This window comes from Haliotis rufescens, unplaced genomic scaffold (genome assembly GCF_023055435.1).
Source record: "Haliotis rufescens isolate VD_foot unplaced genomic scaffold, xgHalRufe1.0.p SCAF_9, whole genome shotgun sequence".
NCBI lineage: Eukaryota > Metazoa > Mollusca > Gastropoda > Lepetellida > Haliotidae > Haliotis > Haliotis rufescens.
The window spans coordinates 13,228,787-13,244,047 of NW_025964383.1; the positions used below are offsets into that span (position 1 = coordinate 13,228,787).

The following is a 15,261-nucleotide window of genomic DNA, read 5'->3' on the forward strand; positions in this document are numbered from 1 at the left end:
AGAATGGACACCTTCCCAAAGTGTTCTGTCTGTCAGCAGCAGTTTACCCTGAAAGGTCCAGCCCCCTACTTACTGCCCTGTCTACACGCTGTGTGTGACATCTGCAGCTGGTGGAGTGATATCATGCTTTACATGTCAGAGGGAGGTCAACCTCACAGACACAAGTCTCCAGAAGGATGCAGTCAGACAGAAGGAGATATTCCACCTGACAGTCAAACATCGCCCCACAGAGCTTCTCTGTACGAATGAAGATGACGGGAACCAGGCTGTGTGCTGGTGTCAGGATTGTGAAGAGTTCCTCTGTGAATACTGCCAGAACATGCACAGCAGCTTCAAACTTACCAAGAACCATGTACTTCAAAACTTTGGTGACATGGGACCAACTGTCTTGAATATTCCATCATTTTGCGGTATCCATAAACACCACCCCCTTTATCTGTTTGATAAAAGCTGCAAGAAGTTAATCTGTGCGAGATGTAGGATTGAAGACCACGCAGACCATGAAGTTGTGAAGCTGGATGTGGTTGCTGATACTGTAACAAAACAGCTGGACCATCATAAGAATGAGCTCTCAAAGTTACAGGCTCGCCAGCAATCACATATGCAGAGCCTTAGGCAAAGAAGCGAATGCACAGACAAAACACACAACACTTTGAAAGAAAGTATTGGCCACACATTCCAATCTCTGAGATCACAACTTGACCAAAGAGAGAAGGAACTTCTGATCGATCTTGAAAGTCAGACGAAGGAGACCAAGTCAACTCTATATGCTCGTCTAAACACCTGTGAAGAAGAATGGAAAACATGCACTGGGGCTTTAGACTACATCGCCAAAGTCCTCCTCTATGCCTCGAAGTCAGATCTCGTGGAACTTGAGAGTTATGTAGGGGACATAACTCGGAACTATCTAGAAACTCCTGCGCCTCAAACACATGTCATACCTTCAGCTGTCTTCAACACCAACAGCTTGTCAACACTGAAATCAAACATATCAGTGTTTGGTGCCATTTTGCCAAGGGAAGTGGATGAGGAATCTGTAAAAGGTATACACACTGAACATCATTTAAGGTTTATTCATTCTTTGTATGCGTTAATTTGTTTGCAAGTTCTTGTGACGTTCTATTTCCTGTACAGCCCTCTGTTTTCTTCATGTGTTTCTCTATTTAAGATTCATGCTTTGTTTCTTAAGATTTAATGGTTGTAGACTGCACATTACATGTTAACGGTGTTAATCGTCAGGAGTTATTCATCTGTTGTTCCAGACAAGGATACTCAGACTGATGATGACTCTATTGCAGACTTGGAAATGAAACACAAAATGGTGAGTATAGTCAGTGGTGTTACATCATGAATTCTTGCTTGCACACTAGCCAACAAACTAGCCAAATAAAGATTATGCCAAAGCAAATTTGCCTCAATCGCCATCACTATGTTTTATCATATGGAGAGAAGTGGCATCAGTCCATTTAACGCTTGTGTTTTGCAGGACCTGACAGAGATGAAGAAGAAAATTGATTCAGACAAGAAACATATTGAAACCCGTAAAACACTTACAGACAGGCTCAATGCCGAAATCAAAAGCTTGAAATCGGTTTGTTTTTTTATCATCTTACATGCATTCATACCTTTTGGCATGTCAGCGTCTACCCTTATATTCAAATATGTTTGTTACAAAGGAAACATCACATTCTGAAATCACAATATTTTAAACATTTTAAAGCTGTTGTGTGCTTGTTAACAGAATGATTCCCTTTCCTTCATTTTAAACCTTCAGTTAGGACTGATCATTTGAGATGATGGCGAGTGTAACTGTGTGTGCCTGTGTTTGGTCTCTAAATATATGGCCAGCCCCTTAATCTTAAAGCGCCTTTCACTACACATGAGTGTGTCATTTGATGAGAATGTCAGGAATTCATGATATAGATTGCAACCGTTAATTAATGCATGTCTTGGAAATCCTAAACCCATGAGATGCCATGACAGGCACGTGCTTTGTTATATAATGCATGCGCTATATTTTCAGTGCATTAAGGAGAAGGAAACCACAAAGAAGAGAGCCTCAAAAACCATGGATGCCTTACTTGGTAAATTTGTATCACACTTCGTCTTTAAACTTCCCTTAATCACATAATTTCAGATACGTTTGACAACTAAACATGCATCTCCATGTCCGAGAGTGGTAAACAGAGCAAAACCCACACACGAAGTCCCCTGTCTCATCACACATGTATATGGTGATGTATATATTGATGTTACAGGTGTGGCCACAGATTGCGGTGTTCACCTGCTGAAGTCAGACGTGGTAGACATATCTATGGTGCTGAAGTGTGAGTACATTTATCATGTATCTCCTTCGATATAGGTTTTGATGTACATCGTATTCAAACGTCAACATGTATGGAACATTGAGTCACCCACTACGATTTATGGGCAAAGAGTAGCTAATTTGCTCATGCTTGGGCTAATGAAGGTCAGGTGCAGGCTGTCTTTATGTGTATTCGGCTGTCATTGTTTACCTCCCATGTTAATTCCTTATAGGACACGTGGGTAACTGCTGTGTACAACACCAGTCATTATAGATTAATGTTGCTAAATGAGCAATTGACAATGCGTTGGTGTGACGTTGATCTATCATGATTATTTGCACGGGGTCCGTGTACGGTTCTCTGTAGGAAGTGACAACATGAAGTCGAAGGCTTGCGGTATATACACATTGCTTTAGACAGGTAGATATATGTTTGTACAAGAAGCATTATGTGCCAGGTCAGCACATTCTGTTTGGTGCCACGGTTTCGCCTAACCTAACCCTAGCTAGGCTGAGGGTGAGGCCTTATATTTCTTTGTCACAACTGCAAGACCAAAGATTTTATATCCATGGTCAACAGACTTGGATTAAGTAAAAAAATATAAACAACAGTAAATAATGAGTGACCAAGTTGCACATCTCCTTCAGGATGGCTCACAGTCAACGTACAATACAATTGAGATTGGCTTATTTTAAGTAATTTCAATTCAGATTATAGACATATATATTTTATGGCCAAGGGGTAATTAGCCTTTGTTCATGCAGACAAAGGTTGTCCCAAATCGGTCGCTATAACAAATCTTACCCACCATATCTTCGTCTTGGAAATGTTTACCTTAAAGTGAACCTATGACAGTTGCCATAAGTAGACATCCTCCCCGCCTATGGTATCACGAAAAATATTAGTCAGAGGGGTGAGTGAGTACGATTGGGTAGCAGCTTAACATAGGTGAAAACCCCGAAGTAATGCAGGTCTTAGACCTTCAACCTATTGATGAAGAACCCATGAGCTGACAAATGATATTCTGGGCTAATTTTGAAATCAAACCAAAGATCACACAATTCTGGCACGCCTCGTTATAACGAATAAGTTAGAAGTAAAACAAACATAGTATATTCTAAAGTCCAGTGCCTTGGTGACACAAAAGAGTGAATGCGCGAATTGGGTTCAACCCCTCTTTAAAAAGTGATATACCCACATGTCAGCTTGTGTGGGAGGAACGGACAAAGTGATACAGTCATTAGGCAGTTGTCATGTATGAGGTGCTGACAAACATGATCAGGGAGAATCTTGGATTAGAATCCACGAGCATAGGTTTCTGAAATTCGTCAGCAAATTGGGGTGCCAGAGGCGACTTGGCGACCAATGCCCCGACATGAAAGCCATCGACTGAAATATTCCAGCAACATGACAGCGGTCTGTAAATATTCGAGATCGAGTCTGGATCAGACAATCCAGTTATTGACATTATGAGCATCGATCCACCACGCAATTGGGATACGATGACATGCATCAACTATGTCAGCGAGCCTGAGCACCCGCTGTGAAGAGATGAGTGAGGAAAGAAGTGAGGGGGATGGGGGAGGGTTGGGTGGTGACAGTTGTTTCCAACAGTGTTTCTCACTGCAGCTGTAACTTATCGAGGAAATGAGCAGGAAAATAAAGACTGAAAGCATAATCACGAGCACGGCCATTGGGGACACACAAACTGCGAGCACCCTGGCCACCCGACCGCCATCTCAGACGACGTAATGGGGACCTTGGAGAGAAGAAAGACGATGCAATCACTGCCAGGCAGACATTTTTACACGTTTGATGCACCCTTAGGATGTTCTGTATATCGTGCAATATCTGCGAAGTTCGTTCTACTTCTAAGATGTAATATCTGAAACATTTTAACATAAGCCTCACAATAATAAAAACCGAGCCAGTATGGAGTTGTCAGTGTTAATCGTGAGTACCATGTACAGGCAGGTACAGTGGAGTGTTTAACCGCGTAATGGGTCATGTTGTTACCATTGACACTGTTGTGTATAGTGATGTGCGTGTGTGAATAATTTCAAGTACATCAATATTCTCGTGCCGATAAAGTCACCGTGTTACTGAGACGTGACAATATAGTCTCACAGACTTGGTTCTAAGTAACCTGTGTGTCGCTCACGTGTGAATACAAATGTGTCTTGTGATGTGTTAAGCAGATTGTGGTCCAAGTGTAATGGAACTGCTATTGCAACACGTTGAACATTATTAATACACTGTTTGTCTCCAAATACGTGGATATCAAGGTTCACAAGTTAAGATTTAAGACACTGCATGTATGTCGTGTCATTTGTTCTTGCATCCGCCTCCTAACCTGCCGATATCTTAACACTTTTATTATTACTTTCTTTGTTTGTACAGGATAGACATGTGAAACGGACAATTTATTGGCGATAATATATTTTAAAGGCGAAATAGAGTTTGAAACATTGTATGTAGCATTATAACCAAACAATACCAAGACGTATCGAGTGATTGGAATGAATGGATGCGACAAGGGAAGGACTAGGTGTAACATACCAATCAACAGAACATGTTGGCGGTGCATTGTAAGGGTACAAACAATCTAGAAAGGCGACATTGGTGTGTTGTCAAAAAAAACACGTTTGAGATGACTTGATCAATAATGAGTTATGCCCAACGTCTTGTCAAACTTTCGTTTATGCTCGACTAGGTCCGAATCAATCTCCCAATGACAATTTGCGGGATTCTTGTCAATTAATCTTACGTGTCCAATGGACGCAACTCTGCACAGCTAATCGCGGTTTTCTTCTGACGACTGATCGTAACATTTCTCATCATCTTGTACAGTTTTGGAGAGCAAAGACCGTGGCGATAGGTGAAGTTACAATCATAGAAATCTGAAGCAAATGATATTGAAATATCACACCATCAATGAGGCATTATTCAAAATACAAAATGCACTTAGTGCTGATGAGTAAAATATGACATAGGTCTTGGGTGAGGTGAGGTGAAATTGGGTTTAACGTCGCGTCCATGATTATTGCACTTGTGTGTGGCTGCTTGTAATAGTCCGGACTGATGCCAATTTATATGCTTGCTCACTGAGATACCATGCCGCAGTTTAACATGAATACCCCACTCAGACACAGTATACTGACTCCAAGCCGACCAGTCCTTGTTTTAGCCCCTTAATGTCCAGCCTCAGACAGGGTAACAACAAGTATCATCTTTTAACGTCTTTTGGTATGACGCCCGGGGATTGAACCCCGGACTTTAAACTCGCGAAGCTCTAGTAAATAGCGTTATTGACTTGTATTGAGAGGTTATATTTTGCTAATTGGGGTTTTGGTCCATTGACAAAAATTATTAAAAACATTTCCTATTTCATAATAATCAATAAAATTATCCCTACTGTTCACCTACCAGTTATCGCTATTTTTCATGTTATTTCTGAAATATCCCCCGTTGAAAGTTAACTGTGCAATAAACTTTGCCAATGGGCAGATGTGCGAATTTCTGTCAGTGGAACAAAAATCATTAACTTTCTCTTATAACGCGACAACAGGAAATCAAAACAGTGGAAAAAGAAATTTTCCGTGGACAAACTGTACCAGTTATCGCCATCATCTAAACATCACGTGCCACGTGATAAAGCACACCGCTTCAGTTTTACAAATTACATTTTTTATTTTCTCTGGTATCGCAAGCTGTTTTTATATTTGTTACAATTAATAACAAATGCTTTTATCAATTTGTCATCTGCAAACTGACGTAGACCAATGTGATTTACACATACCATGGATTTCGCGATATATACAGGGTTATTCACATTTGGAAAATAGCTCAAATAGGTTTTAGAATTGTTTTGGGGGGAAGAAATGACAGACAGAAAGTAAGCTATGACAGATCTGAAAGTGCATCATCGTGTTGTTGGATTTTTGTTTCCGCGTCAGTTAGTCACGTGACACCGCCCGCGTGTCTCTTCTAAAGTTCTATTTGAGCAAGGTGATTATATGGTATGGTTTTTTTAAATATTTTTTTCACAGGAGTAATTTTTGTTTATCATTTGTAGATAAATATTTCTCTCTTCTAATGAAACCGAGCAAAGGTAAAACGAGATGCGATCACGTGTGCGTTGTAGCGATGACTAAGCGATAATTGGTCTTCGTCGACAGCTGGTCACTGGTCAGTTTTCAGGGTAACATGCGTGTTCACAGTTAGTTAACGGGAAAGTTCTCTTTCCACTCGTATTTCTTTCTCTGTGGTATAATAGAAATCAACCTATATGTTGTCCACTCAATGACATCAGCGCATTTGATCTGAATTTCACAAAATCAAATGTTTGTCGTGATGTTTTCGATACCAATTTTCAGAAATGACTAGAATGAAATTGACAACAATTGTTCATCTGCTGGCATCTGTTACGTGCTGTGTATGCTGTACACATGTCTGGATAGCCATAGCCAACTCAGGTTAAAGCATCAACGTTTATTATAACTTGCATGGCAGACATACACCAAGGGAAACAACTCTTGTCACAAGAGTGCATACCACGTAACATCTCCCTTCCTTTGAGGAAAACAAATAAAGTAATTAAACCTTTAACTACAGGTACATTAATCCAAGAAATGAGTGACATTACCGAGTCGGTCCATATACTGGGATACAGTATGCAGTTCACTATTACATTCCGTTAAAGCACTTTCCCATGATTCCTGAATTAAAGTTCGCTGTCAACTTGCAATGACAAAATTATAAGTTTTAACTAAACATCAGAAACACATTATTATTCCAGTCTTTGGAAAACTGTTAAAGAACACATCCAAGAATTACAAATCAAGCCGTTTAACTGGCTTAACTACTCTCCCAGACTTTGTCTTGAACATGTCAGATTTTGGAGATGAGGTATTCTTTGGAACATCTCTTGTTGGAATGACAGAATCAGTCTGAGTATTAGAGAGGTTAGCACTAGACTGAACACATTGCTTATCCTGGATAAGTTTATCATCTCTAAATCTTCTTGGCGACTGGCATGTTGGGAATGTTGGAATCTCAAGATTAACATCATCCTCAACTCTAGACTTTCTGGCAAGACGAAGTTGTTGTCTATTCCGTTTGAAACAGTGACCATTATCAGATCTCACAGAGTAGGTTCTTGGCTTGATCTCATCTGTCACAGTAGCTTCATTCCATTCCTTCCTGCCGGTTTGAATGGGTTGCATTCTGACAGTATCACCAACCCGTAAGGGTTACAGAGGTCTTCCTGAGTACTTCCGGTTATGTCTCTCAACTACAAGCATCCTTTTGTCTTCAAGTTGTTGCTTGTCATCCGGACCAGAATCATGTTGAATAGTCTTTAACGTACAAGGAACCTGAGTACGTGTTCGGCGACCAAATAGTCTTTGGGCTGGACTTGTTTGTACGCCTTCATTCGGTGTATTTCTCACATTCAACAATCCCAGGTAAGGATCCTCTTTAGCAGCTAGACATTTCTTCATCATCCTTTTAGCTACTTTAATGGCAGCTTCGGCAGCACCATTAGCTTTACTGTTACCAGGGCTGGAAGTTTCATGAGAGAAACCCCAAGACTGACTGAACTTCTTGAACTTCTCACTGGTATACTGAGGTCCTCCGTCACTGATGACGACTTTAGGTATACCATGACGAGCAAAGTGGTGCTTCAACTTGGTAACCACAACATCAGAAGTGGTTTCAGGCAGAAAGTCAATTTCAAAGAAATTGCTGTAGTAGTCAGTAGTCAAAAGGTAATTCCTACCTTCAATGGTGAAAATATCAGTTCCCACCTTTTCCCAGGGATGATCAGGAATCTCATGCATAATCAGAGGTTCTGGTGATTGCTTATCACTGAAACGAGCACAAATATCACATGACTCGATATACTGTCTTATGTCACTTGACATCAAGGGCCAGAACACAAGTGTCTTTGCACGGCGTAGACAAGAGTTTATCCCCATGTGACCAACATGAAGTTTTCTCTTGATCTCATCTCTCAGGGCAAGTGGGATGACAACTCTAGGTCCACGAAGAATTATCCCATCTTGAATGGTGAGTTCGTCTCTGTAACTGAAGTAAGGAGTAAGCTCAGAGGACAGATGTGTTGGCCATCCTTCCATTATAGTTGATTTCAACTTGGTGAGGGTTTCATCAGATGCAGTTGTAACTCTAATGTCATTCATGAACTTGTCCTTGATCGGGAGATGATAGACATTATTCACATACACAGTTTCAGAGGAAGGTTTGTCAGGCAATGGCGCTCTGGAAAGTGTATCAGCAATAGGAATAGCTGTTCCAGGTAGATACTGAAGATCGAACACATATCGCTGGGTCCTCAGTAGCAATGACTGCAGTCTATTGGGAGCTCTAGACAAGGGCTTCTTGACGATAGACACGAGTGGCTTGTGATCAGTTATCACAGTTACACTTCTACCATATGTGTAATGGTGGAATTTCTCAAGACCAAAGGTCACGGCGAGCATTTCCTTTTCTATCTGAGCAAATCTTTGCTCAGTGTCAGTTAGCGAGCGACTGGCATAAGCGACAGGCTGTCCCTCCTGCATTAGTACTGAGCCAATGCCATGTTCACACGCATCATTCTCAACTGTCAGCTCTTTCTCTGGATCATAATATGACAATACAGGTGCCTTGGTAACCATGTCCTTAACCTTTTGGAAGGATTCCTGTTGAGAACTGGACCATGTCCAGGCAACATCCTTTCTTACAAGGTTACGCAGAGGAGCTAGCACATCAGTTAAGTTTGGCAAGAACTTGGACAAGTAGTTCACAAGACCAAGGTAACGTCGAAGTTCTTCAAGATTTGTTGGTGGAACCATGTTTTGAATTGCTCGGACCTTCTCAGGGTCAGACTTCAAACCATCTTTGGTTATCAAATGTCCCATGAAGGTGATTTCACTCAATCGCAGTTCAAGTTTTAATGGGTTCAGCTTGATATGGCTCTCGCGACATCTTGCTAGAAATGCTTCAAGATGAGCATCATGTTCTTCTAGATTCCGACCATGAATCAGCACATCGTCAGCAATACAGACGACACCTGGTAGTCCATCAAGGGCTTGAATCAACTTCTTTTGGAAGATTTCTGACGACACAGAAAGACCAAATGGCAACCTGAGAAATCGATAACGACCAAAACAAGTTTGAAAGGTCGTAAGAAGACTTGACTCCTCATCGAGTTGGACATGCCAGTATCCAGATGACAAGTCAGCTTTGGAGAAAACTCTAGACTTCCCTAGCTCATGTAGGGTATCTTCAAGCACAGGCAGAGTGTAATGCTCTCTACAAAGGGCTTTGTTTAGTTCTTGCGGATCCAAACAAATTCGAAGTTCACCTGATTTCTTTTGCGTAATTGCGATTTGGTTTACCCAGGGGGTTGGCTCACTGACAGGCGCAATCACACCTAACTTCTCCAGTCTGTCTAACTCAGTGTTCAACTTTGAGCGCAGTGCAACAGGAACACGACGGTTTGGCATCACAACTGGTCTCACCGCACTATCAACTGACAGATGAACAACACCACTAAAAGTACCAAGTTTACCATCCAGCACATCACTGAACTTTTCAGTAACTTCAATATTGGCAACACGCTCAATATTCTTCTCATGAATTGTGACTAAGTTCATGAGTGTAACAGTTTTGACACCTAGGAGAGGTACAAAGTTCTCTTTCACAACAACAAATTCAACAGAATACTTTTTCTTGTTAGCAGGATTCTGAACAAGAATGTTTAGGCAACCAAGAGGAGTGACGTCAGTCTCATTCCACATCTTCATCTTTTTAGTTGTAGGTTTCAGACTCTTCAACTTGTCCTGGACAATAGAAGACGGAATGATATTAACAGCAGCACCAGGATCAATAGTGAAGACGACATCTCTTCCCTGCACGGTCATTCTACATTTAGCAGGCTTGTCCGTGTTTGAATCTTCATGAACAGAATTTATCCAATCTTCATCTGGCAGCTCAACATTGTTGACTTTGCTGTATTGCTTCTTACTGGGACACTTTGGTGCAAAATGATTCAGCTGGTGACACTTCGTGCACTATTTTCCCCATGCAGGACAACTTTGCGAGCCATGATATGAGAATAACCACAGAATTTACAGTCTCTTTCATGCTGAGATTGAGGTCTCTGACTTCTCGATGGAGAATTCATCTTTTGACTTGATCGAAGAGGCTTCTTTTGCCTTGATCTCAAAGAGCCTATTGCAACTCTGTTGATAGGTTCAGGTCTGATCAACTTTGACTGAACTGACGCATTTTCAGTGGCTTTACAGATGTCGATACATCTTTCTAGAGTGAGGTCCCTCTCTTTGAGCAGTGCTTGCTGAGTGTCGGGATCTCTTACTCCAAGGATGAGTCTATCTCTTATTATTGAAGAGATACAATTCTGACAATAGTTGCAGGTTTTCACAAGAGAATGGATTGATCCTAAGAAATTTTCAAATGTCTCTCCTTCCTTCTGTTTTCTGAGATTGAAGACGTATCTCTCATATGTCTCATTAACTTCACCAATAGTAAATGCTTCGAATTTGTCTAGAATTTCTTTGACAGTTCTCTCAGCTTCTGGTGTTTGAAAATGGAATCCATTGAAAACTTTTAAGGCTTCATCACCAAGTGTGTTTAGGAGCAAAGCTACTTGATATTCCCTTCCATATCCTGGCAGGTTCACAAGTATAGAATAATTGGTCCATTTCTGTTTGAATGATTTCCAATTTTCAGCAATGTTGGATTCAATAACAAGGGGTGATGGAGGTTTTATACCACTAACAGGCCGTTGAGCTTCAGGAGGATTGTCGGCCATATTTGAAGACTTGAAGCAAGGCTAGACTATCTTCACAGACAATACACACTTGTAGCTAGTTGACATCGACAAATGCAGACAGGAATCTCTCGAGTGTGCAGAATGTCACTTATCAGGTCAAATTAAGCTAACAGATTCAAGTGTTCATTCATTTCAGCGAGTGACAATCACTGCTGAGACATTTGAATGATAGCAGACGAACGCACGTGGTCTGAAACACCTCGGCTTCCATTTAAACATTTCAGACATAAAACTGACAGAAATAGGTCGTGGTATCATAGAGGAGTGAGAAAGTCACCTGCTGCCACCATGTTACGTGCTGTGTATGCTGTACACATGTCTGGATAGCCATAGCCAACTCAGGTTAAAGCATCAACGTTTATTATAACTTGCATGGCAGACATACACCAAGGGAAGCAACTCTTGTCACAAGAGTGCATACCACGTAACAGCATCTGCTTTTGAAACTGAGAGCAATCAAATAGCACGCGCCTCGGCTGGAGCGGTGTCGACGTAATTTGCTCGTTCTTGGCGGGCGGCTGGTCTATTTCGCACGTGCCTCACGACGTTTCTTCTGACAGCAAAGCGCGAGGACATTTCAAGATATATTTGTATATTGACAATTAATTTAATTGCTGTTTGGTCTCAACATTTTGTCTTTTACAGAAGAACACTATAACATACTCCAAATAATATAATAGCAGAAAGTTCCAGAAATATTTTAAACATGACTTGTTCACTACATTTAATGTCGCTTATTGTTTATTGTGTTATTGACTGTTTGTGTCCTGTTCTGATAATGCTGCCCATCTCCTGTCTCCCATCGCCAAGCCCCCCAGCCCCCAGTGCGTCCTCCAACATGCTACACCAAACTCCCCCAACTACCGGATGACGTCACCAGGTCACGTGACACTGTGATCTCAACATCCTCATTTTAAGCTTCTTCCTCATTATACCGCGTTTACTCGTGTTTCTGTTAAACGACGGTGAACAACTGTAATCGCGAGTATTCGCGCTCTGCATGATTATTGCGCGATGTGTATCCTTTTGTTTTAGTAATTCAGAATCTCCACTGCAAATATTTCAGTGACGAACCTCTTACATCAGACCTGTTACTAACTTATTTTACATTCGCGTTAAAATATTACAGTATACATACACCAAAACGCAATACACAGTAGATTTTATGTTCATACTACTGCACTGTGATTATATTACACTATTTGTCAGTACATTGAACTTAACTGTGCATTCCTTGCAATTAGATATTTGTGTACAACTTTAATAACCCAATTTGTCTCATGTGTTATTCACTTGTAAACTAAATTCATATGTTGTAGGTATACATCTGAAGTATGACAAAGACAGAGTCAATCTCGACGACGTCCACATCAACACAGAAGGAGACCTGGTCAACAGGAAGTCGGACACCAGACCTGCAGGGGAGGGGAGACTGAAGAAGTACACTGGCACATGTAGCACTGCCCCCCTCCCCCGGGCTGGCTGTCCCCAGTACTGGGAGATGGTGTCTAGGGTCAGTCTGGACAAACAACTCACAGGGTGCGACCTCATCCTGGAGGTGGGTGTGTGCAGGGAGGAGCAGAGGGACGTCGCTCATTGTATCACTGGAGAACCACGCTCCTATAGCATGGCCGTCGCCAACTGTCCTGCACACGGCGGGATATGCAGGGAGACATGTAAGGAGTGGAAGTATGTGTCGTGTCTGCCTGATACTCTCCCCAACACAGCAGGGGCATCACACACACTACATTACGGTGTTGTCTATGATGACGCCAGGAAGAAGATTGTCTTCATTGATGTGAAGGAGAAAAAAATTATGTCGACGTTAGACAATGTCGACTCCAGTCAGCCACTGTGGCCGATGTTCGGGGTGTATAACCCAGATGACGTCACTGTCAGCATGACACTTGTAGTGGGCAGCGACATCAACATGACAGAGGAGAAGAAAGCAATGATTGTCAAGGCGCTGTCGTGATTGTGACAATGATTGTCAAGGGCTGTCATGATGGAGAAAGGATTGTCAAGGCGCTGTCGTAATGGTGCCAGTGATTGTCAAGGCGCTGTAGTGATGGTGACAATGATTGTCAAGGTGCTGTCGTGATGGTGATAATGATTGTCAAGTGATGTTGTGATGGTGACACTGATTGTCAAGGCGCTGTCGTGATGGTGACAATGAAAGTCATGGCCCTGTCGTGATGGTGACAATGATTGTCAAGGCGCTGTTGTGATGGCGACAATGATTGTCAAGGCACTGTCGTGATGGTGATCAGGGACAACTACATGACTCGAACATGTCTTCTCTGTGAAAGTAGGCTTTCATTTTTGTATGTACAAATATCACTCTGTAAACAGTGTAGTGTCTACACAACACAAAACCAGAAGTTTAACTTATGATCTCCTACACCTATCAACTATAACCCCCTGAACCTGTAATCTTGATGTGATATGTGTAAATGTATATAACATTTAGATAAAAGGTAAAACGTTTTTGTTTGTTTGTTCATTTGTTTGTTCGTTGTTTAACGCCGCACTCAACAATATTCCAGCTATATGATGGTGATCGTTAACTAATCGAGATTGGACCAGACAATTCAGTGATTGGCGTCAAGACCATCCATCTACGCCATTGGGATACGATGGCATGCATCAACCAAGTCAGCGAGCCTCACCATCCAATCCTATTTGTCCCCTCTTACAAGCATAGTCGCCTCTCACAACTTACACGTGTTGCTGAAGACCTATTCTTACTTTGATCTTCATGGGTGACGTAAATCTATCATGGTACATGGTACGACACACAATCAGGCAAATCGCCGAACCTGACCAATCGATGGATGCTGTCGCCTCGTTTTGCATGCTGACAGGGAATAGCAGTGGGATTTCTTTAGATGTTTATCAAACAAAAGAAAGTAAGTGACATTGCGATAAGCTATTGTTTTGAAAATAATATTTTACTTAAAACTTGCTGATTTGCCGGACGGAGGGCAGTTTAAAAGATGGAGGGCTTCTGCGAATGATTATTACAAGAAAAAATAGCGTTACCGTTATTATAGATAAAATAGATAGAATTTGTTTTCTGATAAATATAAACATCAATATCGGTTTTGAAATATTTACTGCAATCAACAAACAACGAATGCCACTGAAGAACAAATCAGATGACGTCAAAGCTGACTCACTAACAACGGGAGTCAAGCAATATGAGGGCATTATCAGGTTACAATGGTCCACTCATTTTTGATAACACGCGGGTAGTTTAATGATAATTCTCCCCATTCTAGCTATAATGCTTGTCACCGTATCCCAATTGCGTAGATCGATGCTCATGATGTCAATCACTGAATTGCTTGGTCAAGATTTGAATATTTATAGACCGCTGTCATATAACTCGACAATTGCTGAATGTGTCGTTAAACAACAAACAAACAAAAAAATGCTGCCACTAACACCATCACCACCAACACCACCAACACGACCACAAACAACACGCACGACCACTTACACCACCAACAACACCAATACCAACAAGAGCAAGATCAACACCAACAACACCAACAACACAAACAACAACATCAACAACAATAACACCACCAACCCCGGCAACAAACACCACCGACACGACCACCAACAACACCAACACAACACCAACAACGACACCACTTTATCCCACTGGATGCTTTGGCTTGGGTTGTCATGGATATGGTCTGGATATCGCCGTCTGACGTAACGTCCTTTGATTCCCCTATCGAACTAGATGTACATGTAGTTGCGTCGTTTAAGCTGTCTGACGTAACGTCGTCGGATTCCCCTTCCGAACTAGACGTACATGTAGTCGCGTCGTTTAAGCTGTCTGACGTAACGTCGTCGGATTCCCCTTCCGAACTCGACGTACATGTAGTCGCGTCGTTTAAGCTGTCTGACGTAACGTCGTCGGATTCCCCTTCCGAACTAGACGCATATGTTGAAGCGTCCCTATCTCTGTCTGACGTGGCAGCTTTGTTACCCAATTCTTTAGAACTTTTTTTCTAAAAACATATTTATCATCATATTGTACTGAATGGCCAAATATTAGAAAATTTGTAAAACTCTTATCAACAA

General features: G+C 41.6%; 2 protein-coding genes across 2 annotated transcripts in view; both read left to right on the forward strand.

Moving 5' to 3' along the window:
* The window catches only part of LOC124128229 (sodium-coupled monocarboxylate transporter 1-like), a 136,084-nt gene that overhangs the window by 63,193 nt on the left and 57,630 nt on the right, over positions 1-15,261 (forward strand). The window lies entirely within an intron of this gene.
* Positions 17-13,650, forward strand: LOC124112482. The gene is made up of 6 exons (XM_048390772.1): positions 17-1,043; positions 1,263-1,321; positions 1,487-1,591; positions 2,024-2,084; positions 2,259-2,327; positions 12,483-13,650. Exons 1-6 carry the CDS (start codon positions 320-322, stop codon positions 13,136-13,138), a joined length of 1,674 nt encoding a protein of 557 aa, XP_048246729.1. The 5' UTR covers positions 17-319; the 3' UTR covers positions 13,139-13,650.